Source organism: Dermacentor silvarum, chromosome 1, assembly GCF_013339745.2.
Source record: "Dermacentor silvarum isolate Dsil-2018 chromosome 1, BIME_Dsil_1.4, whole genome shotgun sequence".
Lineage (NCBI taxonomy): Eukaryota > Metazoa > Arthropoda > Arachnida > Ixodida > Ixodidae > Dermacentor > Dermacentor silvarum.
The window spans coordinates 176,437,787-176,453,528 of NC_051154.1; the positions used below are offsets into that span (position 1 = coordinate 176,437,787).

The 15,742-nt window shown below is 44.1% G+C and overlaps 1 protein-coding gene across 5 annotated transcripts in view; it reads right to left on the reverse strand.

Moving 5' to 3' along the window:
* Nucleotides 1-1,658: 1,658 nt before the first annotated feature.
* The window catches only part of LOC119436439 (rootletin-like), a 199,970-nt gene continuing 185,886 nt past the window's right edge, over nt 1,659-15,742 (reverse strand). For all 5 annotated transcript variants that reach the window (XM_049657710.1, XM_049657691.1, XM_037703285.2 and 2 more), the window contains 2 exons: nt 15,079-15,127; nt 1,659-2,279 (listed from right to left, as the gene is read on the reverse strand). In XM_049657710.1, the coding sequence (XP_049513667.1) occupies nt 2,158-2,279; nt 15,079-15,127 (171 nt within the window). In that variant the 3' untranslated portion in view covers nt 1,659-2,157. The remainder of the gene's footprint in view (nt 2,280-15,078; nt 15,128-15,742) is intronic.

The following is a 15,742-nucleotide window of genomic DNA, read 5'->3' on the forward strand; positions in this document are numbered from 1 at the left end:
TTTGCAGTGTTAGAACGGTTGCTTTCTTGCTGTATATGTAGATCAAATGCCTCAGATGGCGACCATACCTGTGGTTTGGGACCGGTCACTATGCTGTACCCCACCTCGCAAACTTATGCAGATCGCATACATCAGACAGATAAACATAAGGCCTGCACCGCATCTGGATCTAGAGACAGTTCTAAGTTCTAAGACAGGCTCGACAGTTCTAAGTGTTGTGTTGTGCCTGCATCGCTGAAATTCAGCTGCACAATTTCTTAACTTGGCGACAGCTATTATCTGACACCAGGACTACATGGACTAGAGTCAACATTGAAACAAGTTTTCTTCTCGAAAGCAGATTGTTTGGATGCATCTGTGTATGTTTACTCCAGCCGATACCAGACAAAACTGTGCAAGACTTACTGTGCATATTGCATTAGCTATTGTGTCACTTCTTCACATTATGGGCAAAATGCACTTTGCAAATACAAGTTTTCATAGCAGAGTGGATACAGAAACAGCGCCAGGATTTTACTGTTGGAGAGGCACAGCATGATTCTCAATCTCTTTGGGAAGCCGGTGAGCACTCCATCACTTGGCACTATATAGTGGGAGGGGGGCAATGGGGGGCAGGAGAACATACTGGGGGACCAGCCTCTGGCCCTCGCTCCCCTTAAAAGCCACCCCCTACACTAAACAGCTGCATTTGCACATGAAAACACACATACATACACGCACAACACGCAAAAAGCTATTGTGCAGCTAGGCAAAGCACTTTTCTCGAACAGCCAAGCACCGCTGCAAGTGGCTGCACATGCCAGCATGGCAGCAGAGCCCAGCTATACGCTAGATGGCGCCACTTTCCCAAGATGACAGCATGCAAGTTAAAAAAGGTTCACACACTGGTTGGAAGAGAGAAAGTAGCTGTACCACGGGGATGTCTGAATAATCGAGCAGATCCGGAAATTCGATTGGCAATTCTAAACAAGTTAGTCCTTGATTGTCTTTGCTACGAGCCGTGTCAGTCGCAACGTGACTTTTTCACCAAACCTGAAACATTTAAAAGGTGATGTGCAAAACATGGCGTCCACAATGAGTTTTCAGCTTAGCGTTTTACTTCTGGTGTGTGCAGCCAGCAAAAGCACATCCTTTGAGACTGGTTTATTACTCGGTGCGAGCCGTTACTGAGGTGTGGATTTGAAACCACCTATTATACATGTTTTCAAGTTTACAGGTTTCCAAGGCAAAAATTCAATATTACGCATTATTTTGTTACAAATATTCGCACTAACTTTGTTTTGTGCTCTACATGGACTCAAAGAGTGGCGCCATCTGTGTATGTACTTCAGAGGCCACAACAAGAAATACTGTAGCAGATAAAAACAATGTGTGCAAGTTCAGAGGATTGCAGTGTCCCCTGTGAAAGCCTGATGCAGTCGCAGTAAACGACTTCAGCACCAGAGGAATTGCTCAAGCCTACCGATTCTTTTTCCCCACACCTTGTTTACCCATCACTGCCACAGTACAGAAGGCTGCATGAAGTGTGTTTTACTTGTTCGAGTTGAGTGTGTCGGGGATTGTGCGAAAAATTAGATTTTATCAAAAGCCATCAGCAATATGATTAACCAAGAAATTTTGGGTAGTCATGAAACACGATAAAAAATTCAAGACAAAGCACTTCTTCAATGTATGATGTATATTTCTTTTGTGAATACATCTGTTATGTACAATGAGACTATCTTATCACTGCAGTTAGTTACAAATGTTGCAGGTCCCACAGAATTAATGTGTGAAAATTATAAATGCCTACATAAGATTGCATGTATGGTTGCTTAATATGCAGTCATGTGCATTACAACATGGGAACACTAAGAGCTAAATGTTTCTAATGTGCGAAGCAAATGCCACAATTACACAATAACAATTAAGACAGAATGCTTCACAGAATAATAACATAGCTCCAATGAATCTCACTGCAATAAGTAGGCTTTTAGCACTAAATGCACTAGACCCCCAAATTGTACTTAAATATGATGTGGCTTTGTGGTATCTTTCCTCGTATTTAAGGAAAAAAAAATGAAAAAAAAAAACTTGTGTATAGTCTAAGTACACCTAACTAATATAAAAAATTGTAGTGGTCACCACTCTGTTATCTTTTACTAATGCGACAGGAAATCATTTTTTTTCAGCCTTTGAGTTCCTTTCAGCCTTGGGGTCCTTCTCAGGATTGCAGTCTCGGCTCCGCATACTCGTCAAGTTGCCCCTCGTTTGCTTAAGCACCATCTTTGTCTTGTTCACTGCAAAGACACCCAATACATCAATGTCAACCCAGAATATTGAAATAACCAGCTAAGAAAAAATGGGACAGTGGCACCAAGTCTGCTGCGCCATGTACACATTCTCTCTCACGTACACACTAAAGGCATGATTTAATAGCCCCTTAACTGCCATGAGAAATTTTTAAAAATTGATGAAAAGTCTGGATATTTTTACACCTGCAATTTCCTTGCCATTTTTTTTCTAAGGAATGTGATACCAGCAATGCTTACAGTGCTTTTGTATCTGGCCTATCTTTTGTATCTGGAGCAGTATCACTCAATGCCACACAAACCTTTGCTGCTGATTTTGTCACCGAGTACACCTATTTTCATAATTTTTGGAGCTTGCTTGGATAATACGATTTTCAGATGATACGTTTTATTTTCTGGTTCCCAGAAGATCATATCAACGAGATTACACTGTATTAGACACTATCCAATTGAGGATTGAAGACACTATCCAATCTTTCCCCAAATTCATGTGTAGAATGGCCCAAAATGCTCAAAGAGGGAGGTATGTAGCATTTTTTGTAGATTTAGCTCTTGCCGACATTCTTTTGCACTCTTCAGGAGCACCTGCATAGTGAATGCTGACAATAGCATAATCATATGGTTGTTTCATAGAACTCCGGCAATGCTTTAAAGTATTGACAATGTGCAATACAGTCTTAAAGCTGTATTACGAAAATAAGCGGTTTAAACAGCATTAATCAGACATTTTTGCATTTGAACCCACTTAAGGTAGTTATAAGGCTTAGTTGTTATCTTACATGACCTCTGAAGCACTGCAAGAGTGCTCTGAAATAAACAGTAGAATATGCCTTAACTCTACCATCTTCCTCCACCCTCGCATTTTGGCAGTTTTCTCACTTTTAGTAGGTGTGCATTAACTTGTTTAACATTGCACTTCAGTCCACCCATTCAGAAGGGTCACCTATAAACAGTCAGGGTTCGTACAGGTTTCCAAGGCAAAAATTCAAGGAAATTCCAGGACTTTCCAGGACCTGTTACAGCTTTTTCAAGGACTCAAAGCGGCATCCAAAGTACAGGGTTCGTACATGTTTCCAAGGCAGAAATTCAAGGATATTCCAGGACTTTCCAGGACCTGTCAGCAGGTTTTTCAAGGACTCAAAGCGGGGTCCAAAGTAGGATTTCTCTACTCTAACATTTCCAAAAATGACTAGTTTTATTGACTTACAATACATAAATGTATATCACAATTATAAAAAAAATGTCTAGCCTTGATAACTTCTCAAGATCACAACACAAAATCAACGTTTACAACAGCAGCTGAGATTTCTCCAGCATAGACTGGGTAAAGTTCACCACAAATATTCGAAATATTCAGCATAGGGTTATTGCACTAAAATAAAAAGAAATAAATGTATATCCCAATGATGTTAATAATGTCCAGCCTTGATCACCTTGCAAGTTCATAACAATACCAAAGAAAGTTCACAAAACAAAATGAATGCTCCCAACAGCTACTCTGACTTCTCAAGTATTAACTGGGCAAGTTTACCGAAAATTTCCAAACCATTCAGTGTAGTCTTCCTACATATCCATTATATTATAACAAATAGATGTATATTGCAATTTTGTAAAACATGTCTTATCTTGATCATTTCTCGAGTTCGCAATATTAAAAGTTAACACAACGAACACTCACAATAGCTGCTCAGGCTTCTGCAGTATTAGCTGGGTTGGTTCATCAAACATTTTCAAGACATTCAGCATACCGTATTTTCCGTGTATAAGACGCGTTTTTTGCTGAATTTTTCGTCGGTGCTTCTTATATAGAACGGTGCGACCTATGTACGTTTTTAACAGTGAAGCTGTTAAGCCAGCCGTAATTTGTGGTTTGTAGCAAGAAAATATGAAGAAATAAAAGAAACTTTCTTGCCGAGGCCGGATTCGGACCCACGTACTCCCGGTCCCAAGGCGAGCGTCGTAACCGCTAGGCTATACAGCCTTTTTCATGTAGGCTATACAGCCACGCTTGCAGAGCATGCATTTATGTGGGCCATATGATTGCGTTCAAGCGTCGTCGTCTTCGTCCACAGCTTGCGCGTTCGCACGATCGTGCTCTGCGAGGTGAAGAGGTTTTGCGCACTATGAGAGAGAGAGACGCATTCACGGAGCAGGTCTGCTGGAACGTGTTGTCGGCATAGCAACGTGGTGTCGGTGTTGCAAGCTGTGCTATGCAACGCGCAGTGACGGCCGTAAGTCCGAGACGCGCGAAAAGAAATTATCATCATCATGAGTAATAAGATGAAAAGTTTGTGCGCACTACCGGAAAATACTGGGCTACGATCGCCTAGCTTCGCTGTTCAAGCGTTGTGCGGCCGAGTACAAGGTTAAGCGTTTTTTCCTCTTTTTTTTCGGAAAAGCTACCGTCAAAATCGGATTCGATGTTATGGCCACGCGAAGCGCGCTGGTTGACTTAATTGCTACGGGTTCTGTGCGCGCTATCGAGGTGCCGGGTTCTCGTGATCAAGTTCTGGAGCGCCGTGCGAGAAGGATGGAGCCGCAACGCAAGCGGCGGTAGGCCGACCGCGAGTCGATCGACCCCGAAGTCGTCGCATCTGCAGACAGATCGCTGTCAAGATACGGCGCGCGCTGCTGGGCAAACTACGCAGTTGCTACGAGAGTACAGGCACCCCCCCACCTGCCTCCCAGGCTGCCTTCCCGCTTTCCTCCCTTGTGCGCGATTCGGCTCACTGTCGCACGCTTTCACTCGCGGGGGCGATATTATCGCCCTTGGATTTTATACGGAACATCGCGGCAACCACGACGGCAGAAATGCGCCTGGAGTGGAAATATATGGCGCTTGCACGCGTGACCTGCGTTCACGGAGCAAAACATCATTGTAACTTTTAAAATCACTTAGCGAAAGAACAGGTGCGTTTTATGCACCGGTGCGACTTATATAATGTTTTTTTTTTCGGAAAAAATACCGTTTTGAGGAGGGTGCCTCTTATGCAAAGGTGCAACCGGAAAATACAGTAATGCTATTGCACTTATCTTATGATAAATAATATTATAACAAACCTCCACTCAAAGGCACTGAGCATCAGTGGTAAAGTTGCTCTCCACTATAGCTCCCTTTAGCTTCACTGGCTTCAGCTCGCGTGCAAAAGTGAAAGTGGGACAAGGCAGACCGACGGGCGAAGAGTGAAACAAACGATAGGGTGAGGAAAGCAGCGTAAACACTGCCAGCCGAGCAACCATCGAAGCGCGGGACGGGTCTCTCGCTCCGTTCGCGCTTTGAGGAGGTGAAGCCTTTTATTTTTTCCGTGCAGTTCTGCAAAACGCAACCATGTGTGCTCTTGCCATCGTATTGTTTCTGAAATGGGGAGTGTGTTAGATCGACGCCGATCTACCACAGAAAGGAGGTCGCAATGTCAATATCAGAGTGCATTGCTCATGAAATTAAAGAATTTTCAAGGAAAGAAAAAAATTCCAGGACTTTCAAGGGCCTTGAAGACACACTTTTCAATTTCAAGGGTTTTCAAGGATTTCAAGGACCTGTACGCACCCTGAAAGTAGGATTTCTTTACTCTAACATTTCCAAAAATGACTAGTTTTACTGCACTTACAATAAATAAGTGTATATCACAATTATAATAAAAATGTCTAGCCTTGATAACTTCTGAACATCACAACACAAAATGAACGTTTGCAACAGCGGCTGTGATTTCTCCATATTAGGCTGGGTAAAGTTCACCACAAGTGTTCAAAATACAGTTAAACCTGGATATAACGAAATTGAAAAATTCCCGAAAAAATTCGTTATAAAGAGGATTTCGTTATATGCAGGTTCGGCACGAAAATTCGAAAAATAAACGTTTACCGTATTTACTCGATTCTAACGCACCCTCAATTGTAACGCGCACCCGTTTTCCGTTTTCGTCGAAGCACTCATCCTCGGAATGTCACACCAGGTACCGGATGTGTGGACGCGTGTCGTTTCGCACAAGCGCGAGGCATCGTAAACGAAGAGCGAGCGTCACGATGGCGTCGCAGCGTCGTATAGTGTTACAGTAGAACCTCGCTGTTACGTTCCCGGGGGCTCCGTTTTCCAGGCTGTTACGTCGTTTTCGACCGGTCCCGGCACAGCTCCCATAGAACTCAATGCATTGGTAACCCCGCTGTTGCGTCGCAACTGTGGGACCGTTCCCGCATCATACGTCGCGAACTGCCACCCCGCGCCGGCCCGAGCGGTCATTTTGACGTTTCATGTCGCTTGGCTTGGTGGCTTGATGATGACATTTTGGCCGCCCAAAGTGCCGGGGGCGACGACTATGACGTAGTTTCGGTTTCCGCCAGCAAAAGTATGGCCCTTGAGATCCGTATTTGCTATATAAAGATGGTGTCCATGACGCGTTGTGGCCCTAAAATTGGTTTTGGCTCATAGATATTCCGTATATAAGGGTACGGCCACGCTAGCGGCAAAAAACGTGCGCGTCATGCAGCGAGCGGCAAGTTGCCGCGCGTCAGCGTCAGCGCCTTGCCGCGAGGCCACCGTGGCACGCGCGTCTCGCCGCGCGGCAGCGCGATAAGATCTCTCGCGCTCTCCGAACGGGCGAGCAACACCGCGAGCGCTGGTCGTTTCATGCGAGACGACGATCGTCGATTGAAAACCCGGCGCGGACCGGCGGCGTTCCGGTTGTGATGGCTCCGTGACGTCACCCTCGTCGCTCTTGATTGGTTCTTCATCTCGCGGCACGCGGCATTTGCCGCAGAACCCATTTCGCGCGGCACGCCGCAAGACCCCCGATTCCTGCTGCTTTTGCCGCGCGTTTCTGACGCGCGTTTTTGCTGCGTGTTTTTGCCGCTAGCGTGGCCGTACCCTAAAGTCCAAGGGCGATAACGCAGTCGCCGCGCGCCGTATGCTGTATGTGCGAGTGAAAACGTGCGAGGGGAGCCGACGACCGCGTCTAAATCTCGCGCGCGCAAGAAAAGCAGGGAGGAAGCGCGCCTTCTTTCGTTGCGCTCGAGGCACCGGCGAGGGGGGAGGGATAGCGGGGCGGCGCGCGGTCGCGCAGGACGTATCTTGAAAGCGATCTGCGTTGGGGCAGAGTCTAGCAGTGTAGGTGCGTCGGCGGCTCGTAGCTTTCTGCGTGCTGTGTGTTCTTGGCGCTCAGTTTGCGTTGAAGCGATAGACAACAGCACGAAGGTCACTTCGCTCGCTTCTCCAGCTGCGCCTCCACACGCCGCCAGCGTTTGACAGCGCGTGTCCCCGCTCATCGAGTCTGATCTGCCACAGCGTGTACCAGCGCGTCGGCAACATCAGCTGGAAAAGGAGAGAGTGCCGGCTTGGCAGGCTAGGAGCAAGCGGCAGGATCAGATTTGAATGAAGGGAGGGGGAAAGGTCACGCCCGCGGCGGCAAGATCGCCGGGTCGAGGGATGCAGGGCCGCCTCGCACACGCACGCACGCACACCACGCACGCACACGTGCGCTCGCTTCGCATTCCATCGTGGCGGAGAAGGTGCTTCCGGTTGCTGCTCGCGCAAAAATGACAAAATTTGGGGCGAAATCTGTAGGTGGTCGGAGGGGAAAATTCGTTATATCGAGGGGGTCTCCCGCTGCCACTTCGTTACGTAGAGGTCTCAAATACATGTGCTTCTATGGAGTAACAACGGGGAAACGAAAAAATTCGTTATATCCAGGAATTCGTTATATGGAGGTTCGTTATAAGCAGGTCTAACAGTATTCAGCATAGGGTTATTGCACTACAATAAAAAGAAATAATTTATCCCAATGATGTTAATAATGTCCAGCCTTGATCTTCTTGCAAGTTCACAACAATACCAAAAAAATTTCACATAACACAACGAATGCTCCCACAAGCTACTCTGACTTCTCCAGTATTAACTGGGCAAGTTTACCGAACATTTCCAAACCATTCAGTGTAGTCTTGCTACACATCCATTATATTATAACAAATAGATGTATACTGCAATTTTGTAAAACATGAGACGTCTTCTCTTGATCATGTCTCGAGTCCACAATATTAAAAGTTAACACAACAAACACAACAGCTGCTCAGGCTTCTGCAGTATTAGCTGGGTTGATTCATCAACCATTCTCAAAACATTCAGCATACCGTATTTTCCGGAGTATAACACGAGTTTTTTTCAGATTTTTCGCCAGTGCGTCTTATATAGAACGGTGCGACCTATGTACGTTTGTAACAGCGAAGCTGTTTAAGCCAGCCGTAATTTGTGGTTCGTATCAAGAACCTATGAAGAAATAAAAGAAAATTAACTTTCTTGCCGAGGCGAGATTCGAACACGCGTACCACCGGTCCCAAGGCGAGCGTCGTAACCACTAGGCTTTACAGCCACGCTTGCAGAGCATGCGTTTATGTGAGCCATATGATTGCGTTCGAGCGTCGTAGTCTTCGTCCACAGCTTGCGCGTTCGCATGCTCGTGTTCCGCGTGGTGAAGAGGTTTTGCGTGCTATGACAGAGAGAGAGAGAGACGCATTCACGGAGCAGGTGTGCTGGAACGCGTTGTCGGCATAGCAACGCGGTGTCGGTGTTGTAAGCTGCACTATACAACGCGCAGTGATGGCCGTAAGTCCGAGACGCGCGAAAGGAAATTATCATCCTCATGAGTAATAAGATGAAAAATTCACACGCACTTCCGGAAAATACTGGGCTACGATCTCCCAGCTTTGCTGTTTTGCATTGCGTGGCGGAGTGCAAGGTTAAGCATTTTTTTTTCTTTTTTTTCGGAAAAGCTGCCGTCAAAATCGGATCCGATGTTATAGCCATGCGAAGCGCGCTGGTTGACTTAATTGCTACGGGTTCTGTGCGCGCTATCGAGGTGCCGGGCTCGCGTGATCAAGTTCTTGAGCGCCGTGCGAGAAGGATGGAGCCGCAACGCAAGTGGCGGTAGGCCCATGCACCGCGAGTCGATCGACACCGAAGTCGTCGCATCAGCAGATCGCTGTCAAGATACGGCGCACGCCGCTGCACAAACTACGCAGTTGCTACGAGAGTACAGGCAGCCCCCCACCCCCACCCTGCCTGCCGTCCCGCCTTCCTCCCTTGTGCGCGATTCGGCTCACCGTCGCCCGCTTTCACTCGTGGGGACGATGTTATCGCCCTTGGACTTTATACGGAACATCGCAGCAACCACGACGACAGAAATGCGCCTGGAGTGGAAATATATGGCACCCATACGCTTGCGCATGACCCGCGTTCACGGAGCGAAACGTCACTAACTTTTTTAAATCGCTTAGCGAAAGAGCAGGTGCGTCTTATGCACCGGTGCGACTTATATAACGTTTTTTTTTGTTGGAAAAACTGCTGTTTTGAGGGGGGTGCATCTTATACAAAGGCGCGACTTATAGACCGGAAAATACGGTAATGTTATTGCACTTATGACAAATAATATTATAACAAACCTCCACCCAAAGGCACTGAGCACTATATCTCTCTTTAGCTTCACTAGATTCAGCTCGCACGCAAGAGTGAAAGTGGGACAAGACAGACCGAAGGGCAAGGAGTGAAACGAACGATAGGGTGAGGAAAGCAGCGTAAACACTGCCAGCCAAGCAAGCACGGCACGGGTCTCTCGCTCCGTTTGCGGTTTGACGCAGTGAAGCCTTTTATTTTTTCCATGCAGTTCTGCAAAACAGAACCATGTGTGCTCGCGCCGGCGTACTGTTTCTGAAATGGGGAGTTCGTCAGATCGACGGCGTTCTACCACAGAAAGGAGGTCGCCATGTCGATATCAGAGTGCATTGCTCACGAAATTCTAGGACTTAAGGAAGGAAAAAAAATTCCAGGGCTTTCAAGGGCCTTGATAACGCACTTTTCAATTTCAAGTGTTTTTAAGGATTTCAAGGACCTGTACACACCCTGACAGTGTTGCCAACTTTTTTTCAAATATCCAAACATGCATTCCTCTACTGTTGGCATGCCAGAAACATTACATGCTGTACTTGAACAGAGCGTCACCATTATGGTATTTTAGCTAGAGTGGCACATCAAAAACACCTAAAAAATAATGCTGTCATGGAAATGCTGCAGCCGCACAAGAGTAAGTCTGACAGCTTAACTGAGTGGGAGCCTACGTGAACTACTACTATCATCCAGACACAGAGCCAATAGCGAGATCACATAACATCACCAGCTCCAAGCTTGACATTTTAAAGGAATGTGGTACTGAGCATGTTTTAGGACTTTCACTATTTTATCCTTACATAAAGCTATGCATGCAGAGATGTTGCATAAATATATGCATAGATATAGTGGCTTTAGAATTAAATTATCGTAGACTTTCGTAAATTAGACTTTTTGGTGAATTTGATCCCAACCAAAGGTCCTGGTCAATGCCCACACATTTCTGTGTGCCCAAACTTTAATTATTTCGATTCTAAAGTTAGCCTTAGTCGAATAATTCGAACTTGATTGGTCAGCACACATGCACCTGACCCCAATAATGAACCCTTTAGCGACAGCAGCTGTCTTTGCGGAGCTTAGGGGACAGTGAATACACTGAACACATGTCATCCCCCTCTAAAGATGCCTATTTTTGGTCTGCCCTAAGAAGATATTCAAGCGAAAGTGGTAGCTCACAATGAATGATTACAGTATTTACACAATTCTAACGCGTGCCTTTTTGCCCCAAGAAAATTGGTCGAAAAATTGCCTGCACGGTGCAATCCAATACAAAACAAAAAATTGTGTTCACGGCGTTTGCAAGAGCCTACCGTCAGAGTCAGTCTAGCCAGCATCATCGCTATTTCCATCGCAATATGTCAATGGCATAGAGTTAGTAAGAAAATGTGTGGTATATAGCATCCTCCATATTCTTGTCTAGTGTGGTGATGGTGCATAGCTCTCAGTCCTTGATTACGAAAGCTCATTCAAAAGATAAATTATTTTACATGCTAAGCTAGGGGCAACAAGTCGTGTGACGTGTTTTTGGCATTCCCTAGAACAGCATGCATCACTGGACGAACTAAAGAAGTGATTAGTCTAGGCGTGGGCCACAATCTCGTTTGTGATGGTGCGGAGTCATTCTGTTTATCAAATGACTCCATAAACAGAATATCAAATGCACAATGGATCATATGGAGGACAGGTGGTGGTTCATAAACAGCAATAAAGTGCCATCTGAGAGTTTTGATGATGGACAATGGGTGCAAATAAATTTCTATTCTGTGAAATTCGCTGTTCTCTTTTTTTTTTTTTGCTTTTTTTTTGCTCATCACCAGAATCAAAGGCATGCTACATTTTTCGTTAAAAAAAATCGGGTGTGCGTTTGATTTCTATTTTGTTTAAAAGCTCTAATGTCATTTCTACATTACTTTTCTACTTTGCACATACAAAAAGCAGGTGCACCCAATCAAAGCAGAGTTCTTATTTTGTCACCCAAGTGTTTTCTGAAACTTACCACATTCCTTGACAACCAAAATGAGGTGCTTAAAGAATGTGCTCATCCACAGTGGAAGCATACGGTCTGTACAGCCGAAATTACCGAGACAGAGTAAAACTTCTCTAAACCCCCAGAACTTCTTTGCACTGCATTGTGATTCCATGCAATCATTCACACCATTTCACCTCTAAAATATTTTATGGTTAGTGCCAGTAATATTTGAAAGGACAGACAATATAGTATCTTGGAAATACAATCACGGTTGATATGAATATGAAGAAGATAGATGATAGAAGATAGGCATTCCAAAAATTACCCAGCCAAAGTCCCTTGTGCACAAAAGCTTTGGGGTGATGTATGAACACTATCACGCTGCTCTGGAGGACATGAATCCACCAATCACAACCGTGAGCACTAACATGGTGAGGAAGCCAATACGTGTTTGTAGTTTTTACCACTGTGGCAAAAAAGTAGGCTGTAACGTGTAGATGGCCAGTCCTTTTGCTGTTGCAATGTCTTGCAGATAAGTTACCGCACATTAATGTCTTTGCTTAACCCTTTCAGACGCTGTGTACACAATTGTGTAGACCAAGATAGTGCATCAACAACAAACGTACTCATGAAAGTATTAATATTTAAAATGTGTCACATATATCTTGAAAGACTTATGATTGGACTTGTGCTGCAATTTTGGATAACATGTGCAAAATGTTTCAGTAAAATGAGGGGCAAGGTAGATGGTTGTGTTTTCCTGCTTGGTGTCAGTATGTTGTTGTATGTAGCGGGTTTAAGTCTTTCATGGTTTTTGACAATGTCATGCACCAGGCATAATTATCAAGAGGCTGGATAAGTGCCTTTCAAGCTTTTCAGTACCCGAAATAGTTGACGTTCTCATATTTGATGTTCCTGTAGTAAGTTTTCGCGTGGAGTCCCCATTTTGTAAACTTGACAAAACTCACTAAAGAATTGGAATTCTTAATCTTTTCTGCAGCTGTACACTTTCTATAATTCTAAATATGCAAAAAATTTAGCCAAAGTAAGTTTTCAATCAACCAGGGAAAGTGGCGTCTGAAAGGGTTAACAGCCCGGCCGACTGCCCAAGCCCTATAGTCTGGCCATGGCATTCACTTGCCCTACCCTATCACCCCAGGCAGACATGCATCGCTGACACCGCAACTGCCATCCATGCTGTATGCAGTCTGTAAACATCGTACTAAAGATTTTTCACAAGCACACGCAAACACGAGCCCAACTGGTGGTCAGCTGCGGAGCTGAGTTCCTGTGTATGTTTATCAAGAGGAATTCAGAATTTCAGATGATACAAATAGTTTACCTATGAAATTCTGTTAGACGCAAGGTAAGATTCTACAGTAATCAGCCAAGCTATTAGGCATGAGGACATACCATGGTGCCGCCTGCCACCAGCGCCTGAATGAGGTGTAAAGTTGGATCCCGTGCCGGAATGTCTGCTTCAACGCCATTGTGCACTTTGTTTTTTGTTGTACTGCCGCAAACTTTTGGTTGGTTGCTGTAGTTTTACACAATGGCACATGTTCTTTGTTTTGATTTTCAGGATTTATTCACTGTATGAGAATATCAAGTGTTTGTGCCAATCTAGGTCAAAAGGATTCAATTCTGGGGCCAGAATTTGCTCTACGTATTAGGGCAGAAATAAAAAGCACTACTATAACTTCTACAGAAGCTCAATGGTCGTAAAGTCCTGGTGGAAAATTTATGTACAAAATAACAAGTTCCATTCGTAAGTGTGAAGCACTTGAATACTTCAAGCAAGATATATGTGACTAATGCAGCCAGTCATGTGCATGGCACAGCAACATATCTCTTAAACATACAGCCTTTGGTTGGTTTGAATATTTTAAGGGATGTTGTTAATATGTTAAGGAATGTGAGGAGTGGTCCTATTTTTGTTTTGCACAGTAAAATTTACGTAACTTTATCTACTTTATGTATAAAGGCCATTTTTATTAATGCTGTAGATAAAAAAAAACACACAAAATTATTTCTTGTTCACTGCAAGAAACGCCATCACCAACTGTAACCTGGCTGTGTCACATCTGACAATCTTTGACAACTTACTCGTAACGAAATTCCAAAAAGGAATCTAACATATTCAGGCTGTTGAATATTTTATGACCAATTTACTTTCGCATAGACTAGGTCTTGTTACTGCATTCTAAATTAACAACCTGACCAAAACAAGAACAAATCCCAGCCTTGGCTGGATCTATTCCGCAATGAGCGTAATTGGCTCCAGAGCAACTTTTTTTGTTCTAATACAAGGAGCAACGTTTATGAACAATGAAAATAAAGTGCATTTCCCAAATCGCAGGATAAAACTGCCGCATGCACTCTCGCCATTGCGAAGCAATGTCAAATGATCCCACTCTCAACACAAGAACGACTGCAGTGCCGGCACTTCCAGCGGTGGCCCTTGTGCCCAATGTTGGTAGATTATGCTTCTGTGACTGAATAGGCAAATCTTACTATGAGCAGAGACTTAGTAAGCTAGAAAGGAGAAAACTAAAGACTCGTGGCAACACCACTTTGAAATTCCTGAGCCTACTCCCCATGACATCCAAGTGATTCCATTGAATTTGCAAGTAATCAAACATTCAGCCTGGCAATTTTTGTCGACTTTTCTTGCACAAAAGGGGCCCAGATATGCCAAAATACTGCAAAAGCTGGACTTCAGAATGACAGAATGGGCACTGTGGTTTGGGTGAGGAAATTAAAGGGCAGTTTTACCTCCAATTTCGCTGCTACTAATCAAGCTTTGTCCACCAATGAAATGCAAATGGGATTTTGAATGAACTTTTATCAGTCTAGAACAATTTAGTGATCAATAATTTATTCACATTAATTTAGGGCAATAAATTTATCCCTATGACATCATTTGTGTTGCACTTGGAGTGACAACAAACAAGGCATTAAGCACTTGATACAGGCGCTCAAGGCCCAGGTACCAGATACAAGGAAGAATCTATTCTAAATCTGCAACTTAGTTGGATCCCGTATTTGTCCTATGCCCTATCAAGCTTATTGTAGTACCACACATTACGTTCCTGTGTGCTTTATGTCAGTATGTAATTATTCGGTCTAATGCTTCGTATATGCTGTATATGTTTTGTATAACTCTGTGTAATGCTTCTACCTTTATGTTATCCTTATGTTATTATTTTTGTGTTCAATTTTACTTTGTATGCCCCTCCCCTCTGTAATGTATTTATACCCTGAGGGTACTGAAAATAACTAAATAAATAGTCAAGAAAAGTGAAGCGGCAGTAAAGTGGCATACACTAACAAGGCGCTACTATTTGGTAATCCAAGTAGAAAAGACTGCAGCCAAGATGAAAACTTACATTGACGAGAAATGGCTTTCTCCATTCCTTCCTTTTTCTCCTTGAACGCCTGAAAGAAGACCAACGAGTGTAAATAATTCCCAATGATAACTGAGAAAATCACTTGCCATAGTTGACTCATCCAATGCTGCACTAAAATTAGGTAACAAGTTGGCTAACATTACAAGAAAGAGCTAGTGATTTAAATTGAGCAGCATGTTACCAATGGCCTTTAAAAGTGCACTAAAGGCAAATATTAGGTCAAATATTATAAAAATATTTTTTCAGAAATCTCGCAACATCTATTTTGTGCCAAGAAATGACTTAGTTGCAGAGTACAACTGAAGGGGCCACATTCCTCTGCTGCAATTCCAATAGCTCACGACGAGGGAGGCAGTGTGACACAGCATACACTATCACCCCCATTTGCTACTGTCGGTGAATAAAATGCCACCTGAAAGCTGGCACTATGGTTTTTTGTGCAAAACATGGAAGGATTGGAAGAAATCAAGCCAGGACAGTGCAGTATCTGTGTTAAAGAGGCCCAAAACAAACAGCCTGTTTATCATCAATATGACCTGCCAATCATTTTCAAAGGCTCGTAGAGATGGGCCTTTATAATTCCCTCAATAATGATACTTTGGCTCGTGATGCTGGACTCGACTACAGCAATTTAAGCGTGCCA